Source organism: Castor canadensis, chromosome 2 (genome assembly GCF_047511655.1).
Source record: "Castor canadensis chromosome 2, mCasCan1.hap1v2, whole genome shotgun sequence".
NCBI classification, from domain to species: domain Eukaryota; kingdom Metazoa; phylum Chordata; class Mammalia; order Rodentia; family Castoridae; genus Castor; species Castor canadensis.
In genome coordinates this window covers 86,987,665-87,005,464 of record NC_133387.1, presented here as the reverse complement: position 1 = coordinate 87,005,464, position 17,800 = coordinate 86,987,665, and the positions used below count along the sequence as shown (strand labels likewise).

The window sequence follows — 17,800 nt, the reverse complement described above, 5'->3', positions numbered from 1 at the left end:
ATCTTGATTATTTTGTGTATCCCTGAGATTTACTTCTTTCTCAACTTTTCTCCTCTAGAATCCACGCTTATCCTAAATTTATATTTTGGCCAAGGGAAAGGGAAGGAAATTTCTTTCAATGCATATAGGAAAGATGTTTCAGTGTATGTAGATTTCAGGTAAATGCAATTCATAGTGTCAGAGCTGCCCTTTAAAGAAAAAAAAATTGGCATGTGGGGGTAGGTTGAGTTACAAGAAAAGAAGAAGAACAAATGGGAACAGATCTGCATTAATAAATATTCAGACTGAGCCCACTCCAATGTCAGTGTTTGTAGGTGGTGTTAGTACATGTAGTTTGGGGTGATAGAAGTTGTGCATACTCTCATTTTTCACTTTAATTGCCTGCCTGAAAAGATCCTGACAGCTTCAAAGGTTACTGCTGGTTGCATTGTTCATAACTCAGAGGCAATATACATGTGCGATTTGCTTCATTATTGCTCACTAATAACCAGTTCTGGAGAAAGTCTTAAAGGGACCAGAGGAGCCATAATTTGACATGATGGTTTTCTCCTCCTCTTTCTCCCATTCATTAACCATCCCACTGTAGAGTTAGCCACAAATGGCATAGTGTGATTTTTTTTTACTCTGATTTTCATTCCATGAGCTTAGCATGATCAGTTCCCAGAATTTTTTTTAATCCAAAAACATAAAGCAAACATGAACTATTTCATGATTTTTATCAGAGCTTTGGGTCCAATAAAATAAACTAGCGTTCTGGCTTTAGGTTTTGATTAAGATTTGGTTTGACTTCACATAACTAAGAAGCCCTCAAATAACAATGGCTTAAGTGGAAGAGAATTTATTTCTCTTACTTTCAAAAAGCCTGGAAGTAGTCAGTCCAGGCACAGTGTGGGACTTCATCTGGTTAGCAGTATTGCTATGCTATAGATGACTTCCATTCCCAAGATTATCTCCTACCCAGAGTAGACCCAGGAGCTCTAGTCAGTCTTCCAGTCACCTCAATGGAAAATTATCATAGAGAAAGGCACTTGTCTTTAAAAAGGTTTCTTATTCAAAGCCCTGCACCCTACTGGCCAGGATGTAATCACTTGGATGCACCTGATTCAAGGAATGCTGGGAAATGTAGTCTTGTGCCAGCCAGCCATGTTTCTAAGCATTATGGAGAAAAAAGGGGAAATGATTATTGAACAGCAACCAGCAGTCCCTGCCACACTTAATTAGGTGATAAGTTTTTATATTTTTTTCCTTTGGAGTGTGGGGGAGTGGGAAGATGTGGTACTTGGGACTGAGCTCAGGGCCTAGCACTTGGTAGGCAAGTGCTGTACCACTTGAGCCACATGGTAAGTCTTTTTTGCTTTTAGTTTGTTTTTCAGATAGGGTCTTGTGTTTTTGCCTGGGCTAACCCTGAACTTTAATCCTCCTACTTCCACCTTCCAAGTAGTTGATATTACAAGTGTGGACCACCACATCCAGCTTATTTTTGAGGTAGGGGCTCATTAGCTTTTGTGTAGGTTGGCCTCAAACTGTGATGCTCCTATCACTGCCTCCCAAGTAGTTGGAATTACAGCCATGTGCTATCACACAAGACTGAGTTTTTTAGATTTTCTGTGCATTGTTATGCCATTGACCTAAAAGTGGAGATAGTCCACAACAGTATAGATCTTCATTTCAAAACACTTTACGGGCTAAAAAAAGAAAAAAAACTGAGTAATTACCTATACCTCACACATTGCTGATTTAGTCCTCATTTCTACCCTATGATGAAAATACTATGCTTATTAATATTTTTCAGGTTAAAAAACCCCTAAGACGTGAAGAAGTTTCACAGCTAGTATTGAACTGAGGCGGGTCAACTTGTGTGGAGTGACATTGTTATCCTAACCAAGACCAATAAGTGGGTAACAAGGGTTCCAGTGAGAGTGATTCCCATAGTGAGCCTTGGTGGTTCAGGTATCAGATCAACTAAAACACTGAACTGAGGGCCCATTTTACTCAGTTCTTCCCCATCTGCAACCTTTTATATTCACTTCCTTAGGACATCTATCAGTCACTTGGTTTCAAATGAAGTACAACTCAGGCTTTTCCTTTTCCGTGCTTGATCTACTAGGTTCTCAGCAGATAGTTGGCCAAGTTACATGATAACCAAGTCTTTAATCAGGGTGGTTGGGTTTTTGCTATGTATCACTGTCTTGAGGGCCTAGCTTTGGTCCAGTTGCCTGTTGGAATGCATGGTGTTGAGATTCTTTAGTGCTTCTGTCCTATCTGTATCATGAGTCCCTTATCTCTCCAAAGCTCTGACTTCTTGGTTCTGCATAATGTCTTGCCACACATCAGAAGCATGCCTCACTTTGTCTATCAAACCATTTCCACTTTTTACTTTCTTTTTTTTCGGTATTGAGACACTCAGATCTATAATGTAAGAAATACTTGTATTTCCATTTCTACTTTCATCAAATCTTATATTTCTGTATCCCATCTTCTCCTCTATCCTCCACACCACTTCCAGTTATTTTCTAAAACATGGACCATCTCAGTTTATATTTCCTGGGGCTCTGCAATGTCTGCAATTCTGCAGAATGCCTGCAGAATTAAAGCTGAACTCTCAGAGCAATTCTCCCAGGAGGAGGCCAGCTCTTTGTTGTAGGCTGTTACAAACAAGCCACACTGGACTACTTGCTAGTCCCTGTTCTATTTCTGTTTACCTGATCAAACTATTTTCTATTCAGACTCATCATTTCTTCACCTTTCCTGACTGTGAATGAAATTTAAGACTCTTGTAAATTCTTCTTTCAAGAAGTTTCCTTGATTCTCATAGAATCACGTTTTATTTTTGGAGTAGTTAGTGTATTTATGTTGATACACATCATAGTCTGTCTTGGATTTACCAGGAATTTTTGTTGATACCGGGAATTACATTCATCTTGTTCAGTTGTGAACCTACTGGAAGAATTTCTCCTAAACAATGAGAATGTGGCAGGAACTCAGGACATCTTTTCAGAAATGAATTTAATTTCTTTGTTTCCAGTAAGAATGTACTCTTCTCTAGGTTCTAGCAACCTCTGTGTCATTGTGTTTTTGTTTCCTTCTAGCCTCTTGCTTTGAACCACAGAAAAGAACAGAAATCATAATGTAGAAGCAATCGCTCCATTTCTTCATAGTCATGAAGCTCTTCCACCAGCTTTCTCAGCTTTGGCACTACTGACCTTCTAAGACAGATGATTGTTGTAGTTGGGTATACATTGGATGATGTTTAGTGGCATCTTACCATGGGATTGCCTACGGTTCAGAACCACTCTCCTGAAATCTCTTTACAAATATCCTATAACTAATGAGTTTTGACTGTTTTCATACTACCCACAGACTTTAAACCTGTGCTTCTGCCTCAAACATAATGCCACACTTAGGTCTCCAGCCCTTGCCTCTGAATGGTTCCTTATTCTTACTCCCTTCAAAACCTGCCTAAGGTCTCGTTCATCAGTAAAACCTTCCTAATTAGCCCTATCTGCCTCTCTTCCCTAGTATTCTGAATTTTATGTCATTTTTTAGTGCTTCCTGAACATCTGTGCTAGATTGTCTTTATTTTTCATCTTAGCATATATGCTAATACAGTCACTTACACTTGAATATATGCTCCTCTCCTGGCTCTCTGACTGTCTTAGTCAGAGTTGTCTGCACTGGATGATTATCTTTGTGTCCTTTGTGTTTCATCCAGCACATCCATTCAGTTATTCAGAATCCATCAGAGTGAATACTGATTTTTAACAGAACCCTGTACTTAGATTTGTGGCTTTTAAGACCAAGTTCTTTAAAGAGCTACCATTTTAGTGGGATAAGACAGATTTGCATATATAGTACAACATAGAAATAATAAATATGGGCAAATTCTTAGAGGATGGATTTCCCTGGGCAAATAATGCTAGGCAGAAGGAAAGTCTCCTTTCCAGAAACCCTTAATCCCTGCCATCCTTGAAGAGTAATTCCAGAGCCTTGTTTTCCTGCTGTTTCTTCTGTCACTGAGCCTCACTCACTAGCAGCCCTCTTTTCCTACACATGCCTGCTTATAGGCTTCTCAATGGACATGGGTGACACAGGATGCTGCTTGATGTTCTTTGGAATTGCATGATACATGGATGAGCATGGGGTTTGTTTCTAGAGAAAGCAAGAGTATATATCCATTTGTGTATGAGTCTGTGTGCATGTGTGAACATGCTTATAGGATTGAATGGAGCTGAGTTTGGGCCATCCTCCAGTTCAAAAGGATTTTGTTGTTTACTCCCAGCACCCCAGTCTCCAGGGCTACCATATGCAAATATGCAGGCAGTGTACCTCCAAGCACACTTGGCAGTCATGGTTCTCTCTGGCAACCTCTTTTCTCACAGGTAACCAGGATGGGTCAATAATACCCCATCTCCACTGAGGAGTATGAACTACTAGTGTCATTTTTATAGGCTTAAGGCTATACCACTTATACAAGGGGAAAATTCAAGCAGTCACTCAGTGACCATAGGCGTTTGATGGGTTGAGAAAAAGTTGGAAAGAAATTCTTCTTAGAACAGTCTATTGCTAAGAACTCTCTGGCCATGCCAGAAATAGGGAAGGCTTCAACTACTGTGTTTGTTTATAAGTCATCTCCTAGAGCATTATCCAAACAGTTCTTGGTTGAATTGTGTTTATTTATTCACTTGTAGCAGGAAAACTCAGGCTACAAATGTGAACATGAAAGCTTTTTTAATAGATTGTGTTATTGTATTGCACAGTGTCCCCAACTTTTAGATTTTTAGCTCATAAAGTTTACAGCAACACTTAACTGCATCTGGATTTCACATTGAATTTGGAAAGGCGGGGATCTCAATATAATTTGCACTGACTTCCCTGTAATAGAAATTATGGCTTGGGAAAAGTTTCAAATGACGTGTCTATAAACTAAGGAAAAGTTGATCCATTCAAAAGCTGGTCACATGCAATTGTAAGGTTTTTTAAAAAGACTATTGCCAACAAGAAATATTTATTTCAGCAGATGAAGTAAACTAGTCATGAATTAAAAGCTGGTCCTTGTAAATTGTTGGTTCAGTCTTGAAAGTAGAGTGAAAGTTGCAGCAAAACTATGCTGGCTTTTAAGAAAGCCATAAAGATTATATGGAGTCCACTGTTACAACTGGACAGTAGCAACGAACTTACTTCAAAGAATGAAGTAGCTTTTTGGTGGTCAGAATACTAGCCCAGCAGGACTCAGGACACAGGGCTTCTGGTTCTAGTACAGGATTTATGTAAGAAGGCATGTCATGTAACCTCCCAGGCCTCCATTTGTTTGCCCTTTGACTTGTCTGCCTGCCTCCTTTCTTTCTTCTTCTTCCCCTCCTTCCTTTCCTCTCTCCCTTCTTTCCTGCCTTCTCCATTTGTTTTGGTCTCTCTCATTCATGTTCAAGACATTCTCTCCATTGCCTAGCAGTAATTCCTTGACTGTTCTTGGCTCAGTAGAACTTGTTGACCATGTTCTTAACTACAGGAAGAGCATTTAATTGGGAAGTTACCAGATGTCAGCATCTGGTGGTCTTTTCTCTGCACCCATTTAATGGAATCAAAGAATCCTTCTGATTGTCAGCCAGTGTTCTTGGGAGCAATGAGATGAGTACATTTCCACCATAACCCTCTGTTTGTACTCTCCCCTCTCTCTTCACTCTGTTCCTTTCTTTATTCCTCCACTAGGCTTGGTGTCCTGCTTCGGTGTTCCTAGATAATTCACCTTTTTGACCACCCTCCTGTTTTCAGCCCTGAACCACTCCTTGTTTTTTATTTTTGTTTTTGCCATAACTGGCACCTCCCAAGTCCAAGGCCTCTCAGGGGCTCAGCTCCTGGCTCTTGGTGTTCCCCACGACTGGCACTAGAAATAGTAACTTCATTCATACTTGAGGTTTCTTTCTGGTCCTGTATGACTTTTCCATGTTACAAACAACAGATCAAAACAACTTGTTTGTTATGTCTGTTCTCCCTTTTTTCTATCCCTTGCTTTCCACCTTAGTGGGCCATGCAATGGTGAAGAATACAAATGCTCTTGACTATCCTACCATGTTTAATCCAAAGTCTTCCATGTTCTCATTATAAAATTAACTGATCTGTGTTTCCACTCAACAATTATTTTGCATCTCCTACAATGCCAGACACTGGAGAACCAAGTGCTGGAGAGATTTTTTAAAAGTTGAGACATATTCCTGATCTCTGGAGAATGTGGGAAAGAAAAAGGATATTCCCAGGCAACATGCATTCACCCTTCAGTGGTGTAAGCACAGTGGTGGTGCAAGGAAGGAAGCGGGGTGAGCAAGGAGGAGGATGTGACAAACCCCACCCAGGATGCAGTAGGAAGCTATGCTGAACAAACTCTGACTCTATCTGGCTTTGTAAATTCAACAGCTGGGGGAAAGCTGAGAACAGACTACACCCGCTAATTAGTAAGAAAAGTGGTAAATCCAGCCCTGATCTTCAAAATCACTCATCTGACTGGGTGGGTGTTTGCCTCTCCAAGGTCTTCCAGTGCTGCAATCCCCCCATGCTTTCCCACCCACATCCTCTCAGGCTCCCCACAGTTGCTATACACACTTAGAAAAGAAGTAGTCTTGGGGAATATAGAATTTGAAGGCCTCTCGAGGGGTGTGACAGTCTTCCCCTCACTGCTGCCTCCCAACCTACAGATCGCTCACTGCTCATGTACAGAGAGGCCTTAATAGTTTAGTGGCAAGGCAGCACGGCTGGTTTCTAACCTTAAGTTATAAGCACTTCCAAGTATACAGAGCCCTAGAAAAATAGACTAGCTAGAGCCTAGCCAAAACCTATGAGTTTGTTAGTCTTGATTGACCCAGAAAATAACTCTGGTGACAGTGTTTGGATAGACTTGAAGATAGCACTACAAAGGACTATTTATTAGAAGTATCACAAATCCATACCCTTGCTTGCCATCCTATGCTAGAGACAGCATGTACATGGCCCTTACAGAATGAACAAAGTGGGCTTTGGTGTTGGCTCTTAACTGGGTTTCACTTCCAGTTCCTACTGGAAAAGGTCTGAAGGCTCCTTTCCTGGTTTCTGCCATCTCCTTCCTTCCTTTTACTGTTGCTTGAAAAGCAATGGAAGCTAGTGCTATGGCAATGAGCCCTTTGCAATTCAGTTGAGCTTATAAAACTATGAGTGGCTAGGATCAAGTGACCTGCAAAGGCTTCCACTTTGTACCTGGGTGTGGTGTTAAACAGCAAAGTGTTTATCATAGAGCTGTATGCACAAAATATTACCAAGATAACAGAAGACACACATTGCCAGCCACTTTAGAGGATGTGCTCTTAGAAACTTTGAGGTAATCTGATAGATTTATTACTTGAGTACTTTTAAATACATTTTAAAATTTGAATTTTTCCATCAACTTGAACTCTGAGTGTGCAAGGGAAAGAGAGCATACAAAGGGTGGCCTGAGGATGAAACAGTATCATAATTTTTGTCAGTGCTGTGTTGGACTCTGCCCTCTCCTGCTGAAAAAGTTTGGATTTATCTTTCTGTCACTGCTTAGTGATATAGAAGCAGCAGAGCTGTTATGTGTGGCTACATTGTAGAAATTGCCCAAGTTGCTAGCTTAAGGAACATCACGTGGCCCTGAAAAATTCAAGTGTTTCTACCCACAAACCACTTTCTGAAGTGTAGTGTATCTCTGGGCAACTGTAGTCAATGTTCCAGTTTCACATTTTATTGGCACTTTGAACAAACAAGTCAGAGAAATATTTGGCAGATGGTATGCTGTGGCCATTTCATTTCTTATTAGATTCCTTATTATAGCAATTCATATGCGAAACTATTTCTGAATTATTTGACACATAGTATAAGGAAGTTTTTAATTGAATTCAGCAATATCCAATGGACACTGAAACTCTTTCTAGTTCAAGGTGATAATGTTCCTTCTGTCTTCATAATCCTGAAAAGGAGAATGTCACCATGCAGTATCTGGAGAGAACCACCTGACTGTGAAAATCCCAGGCTCCTGTCTCTAGAGTCCTTTCCTATAGAGAGTGTTTAGCATCAGACAGTTATGTTTCTGTCAGGGAGGGAGAAATAATGAAGGCAGCTATTGTACTTTTACTGAATGTGAAGTGCTCAGCAGCATAATTAAATCCATAAAATGGTGAGTCATGATCACCACACAGCAGCCAGCCAGGAAGCAACTGACAGACCAGTGTTTATTTGGGACCAGCAGCTGATGTGGTTCCTCCATTAGCACTTCTGCAGGCCTCTTCTGGTTTGTGGCCACCAAGTGCATCATTTCATTTTAAGAACTCAAAACTTTGATGTATGTTCTAAAGGTTGTCTGAGGAAACAATCTAAAAAAAAGGATTTAGGCCTGGGAGATGTCTTTCCAGAAGTTTTGCTGTCTTGTTGGTTATCAGGGTCTGCAATCTAACAAAAATGAAGAATTCTGTCTAAGGCAGAAGTGGTCTCTTTTTGTCACAGAAAAGGTGGCATTTGGAAGCTTGTAAAAGTCTGTCTCCCACTTATAATTTGAGGATATGTTACTGTCAGGCATAGGTTATAGAATGTGGTGAAGCAAAGTAATCAAAATTTTAAAATCTTTCTTTGCAAATAGAGTGCTGAACATTCTTGATTCTTTGAGAAACAAGATTATAATGTAGTTTGTTTGAGTGTCAGGGCCAACACCATTTTTTTTGAGCATGAAAGAACTGCAGAATTTAATATAAGGTACTTTCTGCCCCTTTGCCAAAGAGATTCTGCATGAATCAGCTTTCTGTTACCGTGAGAAAATACATGAGCTATCAACTCAAAAAGAGGAAAGGTTTATTTTAGCTCAGTTTCAAATGTCTTAGTCTGTGGCTGGTAGGCTCCATTGCTTTTGGGCCTGTGGCAAGGCAGAAAATCATGGCTTTTGGAGCATATGGTAAAGAAGCAGCTCACCTCATGGTGGCCAGGAAGTAAAGAGAAAGAGGAAGGAGCCAGGATCCCAATCTCCCATTCAGGGACATATTCCCAGTAACCTAACTTCTACTAGGCCCCACGTCCTAAAGGTTTCACCATCTTCCCATAGAACCACAGTCTAGGTACCAAGCCTTTAACACAGGCTTTTGGGTGACATTCAAGATCCAGACTATAACAACTTTGAAGTAGAAAAGAATATGCTTGTGTGTACAAGCATACACACATGCACAGTAATAAAAGAGAAAAAAAAATAAGGATAGCTTGGAAAGGTAACATTTAAAATTAGTTTAGAAATTAACATAATGTGAGAATAAAGGGAAGCTTTAGAAGATGGTTTGTGGGAAAAACTCTTAGGTTGGATTCCAGTTACAGAAACAAAGACAAAAATAAAGGATCTAATAAGCGTCCACTGGCATCTTAACTCTCTACCCCTTTGTACACAAATTTTAGACTTGAAATGGTGCTTTTTTCCTTCAAAATTAACTTATGTAATCATATACCATATATCCCTTTGTAAAAAATACATACAGTGAATCGAAGACCCTAGCTCAAAGGCAAAACTCCTCCATTAATAACTAAACTTGATGTAGAATTGTTTTGTGAGCACATGAGAAATTTTCCACAGGGACATTTGCAATCATTGCCTTGTTCTTTCTTCTCTTCCTCCTTTCTTCTCATTTTCTTGGATTTTTGTCTCCAATCTCAGGTCTTGCCTTGTTAAGCACTTAGGCCTCGCAGGATTGCTGTGTCACTCGCCATTTTCCCCCATGGCCACCCAGCATGCCAACGGATTGTATCTCTAGACAAGACACCATTCGCTTTTAAACATAGCTCTGCAGACTCCTCCCCAGTGAGTGCCTTCCTCTCAGAAATGCAGAGTTACATTGGGATTATAGGAAATTTTAATGAGTGTTAGGATTATATTTGAAAAACGGTTTCCCCTCAAAAGTGGTTTCCTTGTATTTAGAGAGTCACTAACTTTATCTCTGTAGACCAAAGAGCAGCCTTGGTTGCATAAGTAATCATTGTGGTAGGAAGATAAAATGTTAAATTACAGATCTGTTCTCATCTGTGCTGATAAAACCATGAGACCCAACTCCACAGAGTTTTTGTCTCTTGTTTCAGAATTCAGCCTTTCAAGGACTTGCAATGGCAGAGACCTAAGGAAGAAGGATTTCTGAATAGTGTACGCCTGGAATTCTTAGCTTAGGAAAAACAAAAAGTTAACATGAAATTCTTAAATAGATTATCCTGTTATCATTTTTGCCACCCATATTCTCTGATGCTGTGTCTGCTCCTGTCCCCCATCCCCTATTAATGCATGTTGAAGTTAGTGTGTATATCTCACATCTACCACATGCAGTAAACACTTCCTGTACAAAGGTGCTTGAAACAACATCTGTCATGACATCAAAGGAGGTGTTATGGCCAAGTGCAGCTGGGAGACTCTTAATAATGCAGTGGTTTATAGATGAAGCTGTAAGGGAAAGAAATCTGTGTGATGTCTGAACCTTTTCCCAAGAAAACACATTTCCTTCCTTTCTGTTTTTATAACAGTGTTTTGCATATATTTATGCAATTTCTGCACATCAGAAGCTTGAGAACGTTTCATAAGAAGTATAGTTTTGGTTCTGTGCTTAGAGAAGTGCCATTATAGTGTGTTGCTATGGTGTTAAATTCCGCCTCTTTGATGGGAAACCCTTCTGTGAATGTGCTGTTTGTTGACTCTGAACCAGTATGACAATTTCTGATTGAGGGTCTAGAAAAGTTATAATAAACTCATTACACATTTAAAAAGGAGAAGCTCTGCCTCCAGAATATGAATCCAAACTCAGAAAAGTGTTCAGTGAACAAGAACAATACTCGGTAGAGTTTCAAATTGATAGAGCTTTCCAATAGAAACTAATTTGTTCCAGCATTGAAGTGAACATAATTAACAGAGACTTTCTTTCTTAGGCCTATTAACCACTGAAAACCATGCCAACATTGTAACTGTAAGCAGTGAAAACCAATATTTATGAGGGGGATTGTGCAAGAGTTTGTGTGACAGATGGGCATTTTATCACTGTTGATGTTTGGAATTCCCCTGAAAAGTAATGCAATATCTTGTTATTTATGAATGAATGAACAAATGATTGTGCCTTGCTGACCACATTTTCTTTAAAAAGGGGTCTAAATTAATCTTTCTCTGTTTAGCCTCTGTGACTGTTAGGTAGCCTCACATATTCTGATGCAAAATCTGAAAAGTCATAATTGTTTTTATTGCAGATACAGATCCACGTGTTTTAGAAAAGCAAGAATTACAGCAGCCAACATATGTTGCCCTCAGTTACATTAATAGGTAAGTCATTTTCAGAAATCTAGCAACCTCATTTGCCACTTATTTACTTTCTACATGTATCTTTTTAGAAGTCTTAAAATTTGTTTGTATGAGATTATCTTGAAGCAATCTTTATATGGAATTTTCTGGTGTCTGTTGGAGAGATGTAGAATTGTAGTCCTCTATGCGGCTAACTGTGATTTGGGTAAAAACTGTCATCTGTTAACATACAAATTCATGTAATACTAAGCCTTACTGCCTTAAACATATTCTTTATAGCTGGTTTGTCTAGGTCAGTGTCCCATCCAGAACATAGCATTGGACCTGGGTGTTTTGTTTTTGTCTCTCATGTCTCCATTAATTTGATACCATTCTTTTGATTGAAAATGACTTCTTTTGCATATAATAGTTGTACAAGAGGGTGCATTGTGATATTTACATATGTGATTACAATATATCTTAGATTTACCCCATCCATCATTCTGCCTCTTCTCCCCCTCTTCTTAGAACAATTTCAACAAGTATCATGGTTCTATTTTCATATATGGTTACAAAACACATCCATCATATACACCCTCAGCCCCCCTTTCCTCATGCCCACCTCAATCCCACTGGTACCCACTCCTGCCCTTCATTTAAATTAAGTGTATATTGATAGTCTGAGGGGGTTTTGCCTTGGTACTTGCAGTCTATATATATATATATATATATATATCATGCTTTTATCAAATTAAACCCCTCGCCTCCATTACTTACTCATTCTCTATCAACGTGCTCCCCTAATATTCAGCAGTTTACTATACAGTGCATTATATTCATATAGAGATGGGCTGTTTCAATATTTTTCATTCTCTAACATTTTTTTACTCTCACCTACCTCTGTAGCCCCCTCAGACTAATACAGTTTTGTTCTCTCTGTCACAATATATATATAGATATATGATCATATGTTTCTATATATGCATTTAACTTATCTAGCTCCACATATGAAAGAAAACATGTGACCTTTGATTTTTTGAGCTTGGCTTACTTCGCTTAACATGACGTTCTCCAGTTCCACCCCTCTACCTGCAGACAACATAATTTCATTCTTCTTTATGGCTGAATGAAACTCCATTGTGTTTATATACCACATTGAAAATGACTTCTTGATGAGATGGGCCAGTTGTCTCACTAAATGCTCCCACCCTCTCGATTTTCTCTTGATTGTTTCCCCTCAGTGCCTTTTAATGGGTTCCTCTGTCTTCTTTACGTGCTGTAAACTAAAAGTCAGACTTTGAGAAGATGGGTATTGAACTGGACACCTCATTATAGTTGGAGGCCTGAGAAAATAACAAATCTGACAGATCAAGTCCTAGCTGGTAGAGAATATGTACTTGACCATATGGTCCATATGTACTGAACCAGTAAGTTTACTAATGATCTTTCTGTGAAGAAAAGGACTGTGAAAGGTTGCCAGGTTACTCCTTATGCACAGGATACCTTTGTGGGGATGGTGCCACATTCAGAGCACCATACTTAACACACAATGAACCCCAGATATTTGTTTATTGTTGGTAAGTAAAAATCTAGTGAGCAGAAGAGAAGGCCATGAAACCAAGGACTATCAGCCTGTCCATATTGAAAATATAATGCAAGAGCAGTCTTGAGGACCTTTGATAAGAGAAAAGAAACATTGCAGCATCAAAATTAAGATGAAGTCAGTCCAGAGTCAAGAAGAGAGAATTAGGGTTAGGTGATGTGAAAAATCCAGCTTGACAACAATATCCTGAGTATAGCAGAAGAGTATTGTTTTTAAAAATAATATTGAACAAATATGAGGCTTCTTTTTCCTTAAACCTCAGAGGGACATAAACTCAAATTGTGCTGAATAGTGGAGACGTGAGAGTTAATGTTTCCCTGTTCATATATGTTAAGGCAACCCTGAACATTTAGGCATCTAAAATTTGAGATGAAACTTTCTTTGGCAATGACATTGACTGATCAATCAACAGTGTTATGGACCTTAACATGGAGCTTGCTTTGGGGGTTTCTTTTTTAAAGGAAGAAGATAATTGAGTAGAAAACATTGCCTTTATTTAACCTATTTCAAATTGTTCTACACTACTGACATAATGTGTTGAACACAATAAGTATTTATAGATAGAAAGAGAAAATCTTCAATTCCCTTAAAAGTGGATCTATCTGGGGTTGGGGGTTTGATAGTACAGTGCTTGCACAAGGCCCTGGCTTAGGTCCCCAGTACCAAAAGTGTGGCAGAGAGGCAGGTTTATTTAATGAATGGCTTTATGGCTTTTGGATTTTGCATTCAACCTGCTGCAATACTGTGTGTTATATATAGCTTCCAGAAAACCTCACAGCATACTTGTGAGAAAACAAGAAAGAAAAAAGCAAATGATGGAATTGAAGGGCATTAGGTTCAAACCCACAGGTAGATTCCTCCCAAATCTAACCACTGTCCAGCCAGACTTGTTGGTATCAGAGAGTTAAGAACTTGTTAAGAAAGAGGGCTTGCTCTGGCAGCACATATACCAAAATTGGAGCAATACAGAGATTAGCATGGCCCCGGCACAAGGATGGGTGAAAATATGGAATGTGAAGTGTTCCATATTTTAAAAAAGCATTTGGAAAACTAACATTGGGAAAACAAGATAGGACAACTAAACAGAGGGGACAAAAACATTAAAAAATGCAGAATAATTATCATGCCCTAGATAATTGGAGGTTAGCAACCTAGTAAGATAAAACAGTAGGATACTACAGAAAGTAAAAACCCTGGAAGAGAGGTGAGTAGGAACTCCTTCATAATATATTGCTACCATGGAGTTGGAGGCCATGTGCAAAGTGAATCCCAGCATAGCAGGCTCCAGAGACAGTGGGAAAGGACACCCTAGCATCTACAGTCAATAGGAAAGAAAGGCAGAATACAGTGAGCCTGCAGGAAAACTACCTCTACTATGACTCATCCATGAATCTGCATCAAATGCTTGCTGAGAAAGCATGGGCTTCCTCTGGGTATTTTCTTCAAGCTATTATCCAAGTAATTCAGGTAGCTGCCTTGAGGTGACAAGTTAGCTTGTTAATAAGTGACTCTCCAGAAAAAGAGGAGTTAGGTAGCTTAAAGACATGATAACATGCATGGCCAAAGTTCTTAATCATACTACATCCTCTACAAAATATTTTTACTAAAATAACATAAATTAGAATTTCCAAATTAACTTTAATTTTAAAAATATATTTAGCATTTGGCATAAGATGTAAAGAGTTACCCTTTGTAGGTACAAATTGGTATTTTTTCATGTTCAATCCTTATCATTTACTGCTTAATGAAAATTTAGTATTTCCCTATGATTATAGAATAGCTCTAATTCTTTTTACAGGACTCCCTGCACTGCTTGGTGTATTAGTTGTAGGTTTGACCTCCAGAAATGTTTTTTTCTTAGCTTAATATTTGCTCTGAAGGTTAAACACAAATTTTATAATGTGTTCATAGATCAGTAATTCTGAGAGATTCAGCAATCCTCCCCCATCCACCCACCCACAACTCATTTACTTGCAGTAAGATACTGTGGTAATTAAGACTGGGAAATCATGAGTAAAGTAAAATAGATTTCTAAGCTGGGCACAGTGGTACAATCCTGTAGTCCCAGCTACTTGAGACACTGAGGGAGAATGATCTCCAGTTTGTTTTTTCCCATACTTCTGACGTATTTCTCTCCTCCCTTTCTTTGAGATGTAGAACTCTTAAGTGGTTGAGAGTATGAGAAGCAGAGTCAGACTGTTGAGGTTAGAGTCCATCTGCTGCTCACGAGTCATGTGATAGAGTTGGCAGCTCTCTACTTCTGTTTTCTCATCTCTAATAATGCCTCTGAGTATTAAATCAATTAGTGCTAACTGTAAAGTACTCAAGCCAGCACCTGTGACATAAGGCTATCTAAGTAAAAGACTTTTTATTTCTCTGTGAAGTCAATAGTGAGAGGAAGAACTGCAGAGAAGCACTGCTTTGGAATGGAACCAGAACATTTTCCACAGGTAATAATCTCCATGAAGGCAGGACATCTTCTGCCCCCACCGTTCCCCACAACTGGGGAGCCTCCAGAACACTGTCTTGCACATTGCAGACTCTCAATAAATATTTATTTAGGAAATGGGCAAATTTGGTTTTTGAGAAAGTAAGTGAATGAACAATTCCAGAATGGCTAGGAGTGTGGCTCAGGGGTAGAGTGATTGCCTAGAAAGTACAAGGCCCTGAGTTCAAACCCCAATACCATACACACACCCCAAAAAATAAATAAAATGGTTTCAAAAACTACAGAAACACTTCTAAGAGAAATCAGGACCCTTTCCTGCCCATGCACATAGAAGGACCTATGGACAAAAATCAAAGTTGTGTATTTTTTTTCAGCAGTCATCTGGCTTGCAGCATAAAAAACATTAAATGACGGCTGTTACTAATTGTCCCCCATAAATACTAGACACATGTACATGATAATGGCTTTGAGGCTCTAGACGATAGGTAGTACAAGACTGCAATCCCTGAGATGGAGCTTAGGAGGCAAGTTCCATGGTCACCTGGCTCTCACTGAGGATGGCGTAGTATAATGAGCTGTAGCCAAACCACAGCCCAACAACCCCACTGAGCTGAGAAGGCAAATTCAGAAATACAGGTGCTGTAATCTATGTATTAGAGTGGAGGAGAAGATGACCTGGGATGAGAGAGCTGTGCAGGCCTTCCAGAAGTCTCCACAAGTGTCCTCCATGAGCACATGGCTGAGGGTAGGTAGGCTGCCCATGATCAAGGTAAGTGAACATGATCTTGGTGAATTTCATCTGAGAGCAGCCGCTATAGGGTGGGGATGGAATAGAGAGACCATATAGCATCCTGGCCAGCCTGGAAACAACTAATAATACCCTAGTCATGCAATTAAGATAACAAATAAGACCTCAGATTATAAACAGGGACATTGCTCTAGATTATGGTTTGGTCTAGACTTACCCCCAACAGTGCCTAAAGCCAGACCTCTGTAAGACCCTCTGAGGAGAGTTTGGAGGTAAGTCCTGACATGTTAGAGGGTTTTAGGGAACATCTGAGGTTTCTAGAGGTTTGGCCTAATGAAGTATAAATAAGGCCTGCACAAGTTCAGCATGAACAGTTTGAGATTGAACTGCCTGCTAGGACAAAACCCAGTAGTCTTTTATAGTAATGAGTCAGACATCACAATATCTAATATACAGTGAAAATTATTAAACATGAAAGAAACAGGAAAATGTTCCCTTTGACAAGGAAAGCAAAGTGGTCACTAGAGACCTTTCCTGAGATAGCCTAGATGTTGGATTTAAGGAACAAATACTTGAAAGCAGCCATTACGCATATGTCCAAGGATTTTAAATAAAAATATTGAATAAGAGATTGTTTTGAATGACAATAAAATAAGTCTGGTTTCTTTTTTTTTTAATTCCTCCTCACCAGAATGTGAACTTTTTAACAAAAGCTTTCTTCCTCTTTCTTCCTTTTCTTCCCACTCCAAACCTCACCTAATCCTCCCAAACTCTCACTCTTGCTGTTTCAGTTGGACTCATTTTGACCAGATTATAATCAGTCATATCCTCATAAAAAATGCTGTAATTAGCAAAGCTTGGGCTGGGCTTCTATTTATTTCATACAAACAAGCCTGAAGTATTTGATTTTTTTTAAATCTAAAAGCAGTGATTTTCACGAAACCACCTGTTTATGGTCCTCTAAGAGCAGTCGTATTTATTACAATACAAAACATGCTTTTCTATTTCCTTTCTTTGTCTACCATATCTGTAGCTCTGTTGTGTGCCCCAGTCCCAGACCAAAGTTTGGGGCCTGATGCATGCCATAAACATGGTGCATGCTGTTAGGTCTCAAACACCAGACATCGTGCTACTATTTTCTTGGCCTGTTTTTATGGCTGTCTGCCAGATTTTTTCCTCGGAATATCTTTGACCTGATTTAGCCTACTAATTGTATTCTGCAAAGACCATATATATATATATGTATATATATATATTTTTATATATATATACATATATATATAAATATATTAAAAATATATATATATATATATTTTTATATATATATACATATATATATAAATATATTAAAAATATATATATATATTTTTTTTTTTTTTTTTTTTTGGTGCTAGTACTAGGGCCTCATACTTAATAAGCACCACTTGAGCACTTGAGTCACACCTCCAGCCCTAAAGACTGGGAAACACAAGGGAGCCCTTATGTGACATGTTGGCTTTCCCCAACAGATTAGGTTAAATTGCTGGCACAAAACACATTGTAGGAAAGGTGAATGTTGTCAGTATTGTTGATATGATTCATTTGCTAGGCACCAGAACCTAGATGTCTTTATAGTCTATGGTTTGTTCCTGGGGTAATTAGTGTTTTAAATGGGTTGCTCATACAACTCAGAACCCCTCAGTTGACTTTATTTTTAGTCTTTCTTGTGTTGACTCATTATCTATGATTGATCTTATG

At 39.0% G+C, this 17,800-nt stretch overlaps 1 protein-coding gene and 1 non-coding gene across 3 annotated transcripts in view; both read left to right on the top strand.

The window, feature by feature from the left end:
• Jazf1 (JAZF zinc finger 1) overlaps positions 1–17,800 on the top strand; it is a 303,551-nt gene that overhangs the window by 164,638 nt on the left and 121,113 nt on the right. For both annotated transcript variants that reach the window (XM_020180022.2, XM_074065195.1), the window contains exon 2: positions 11,233–11,305. In XM_020180022.2, the coding sequence (XP_020035611.1) occupies positions 11,233–11,305 (73 nt within the window). The remainder of the gene's footprint in view (positions 1–11,232; positions 11,306–17,800) is intronic.
• Positions 13,796–13,899, top strand: LOC141421040 (U6 spliceosomal RNA). Its single transcript, XR_012445744.1, has one exon. It is a non-coding gene; the product is annotated as a U6 spliceosomal RNA (small nuclear RNA).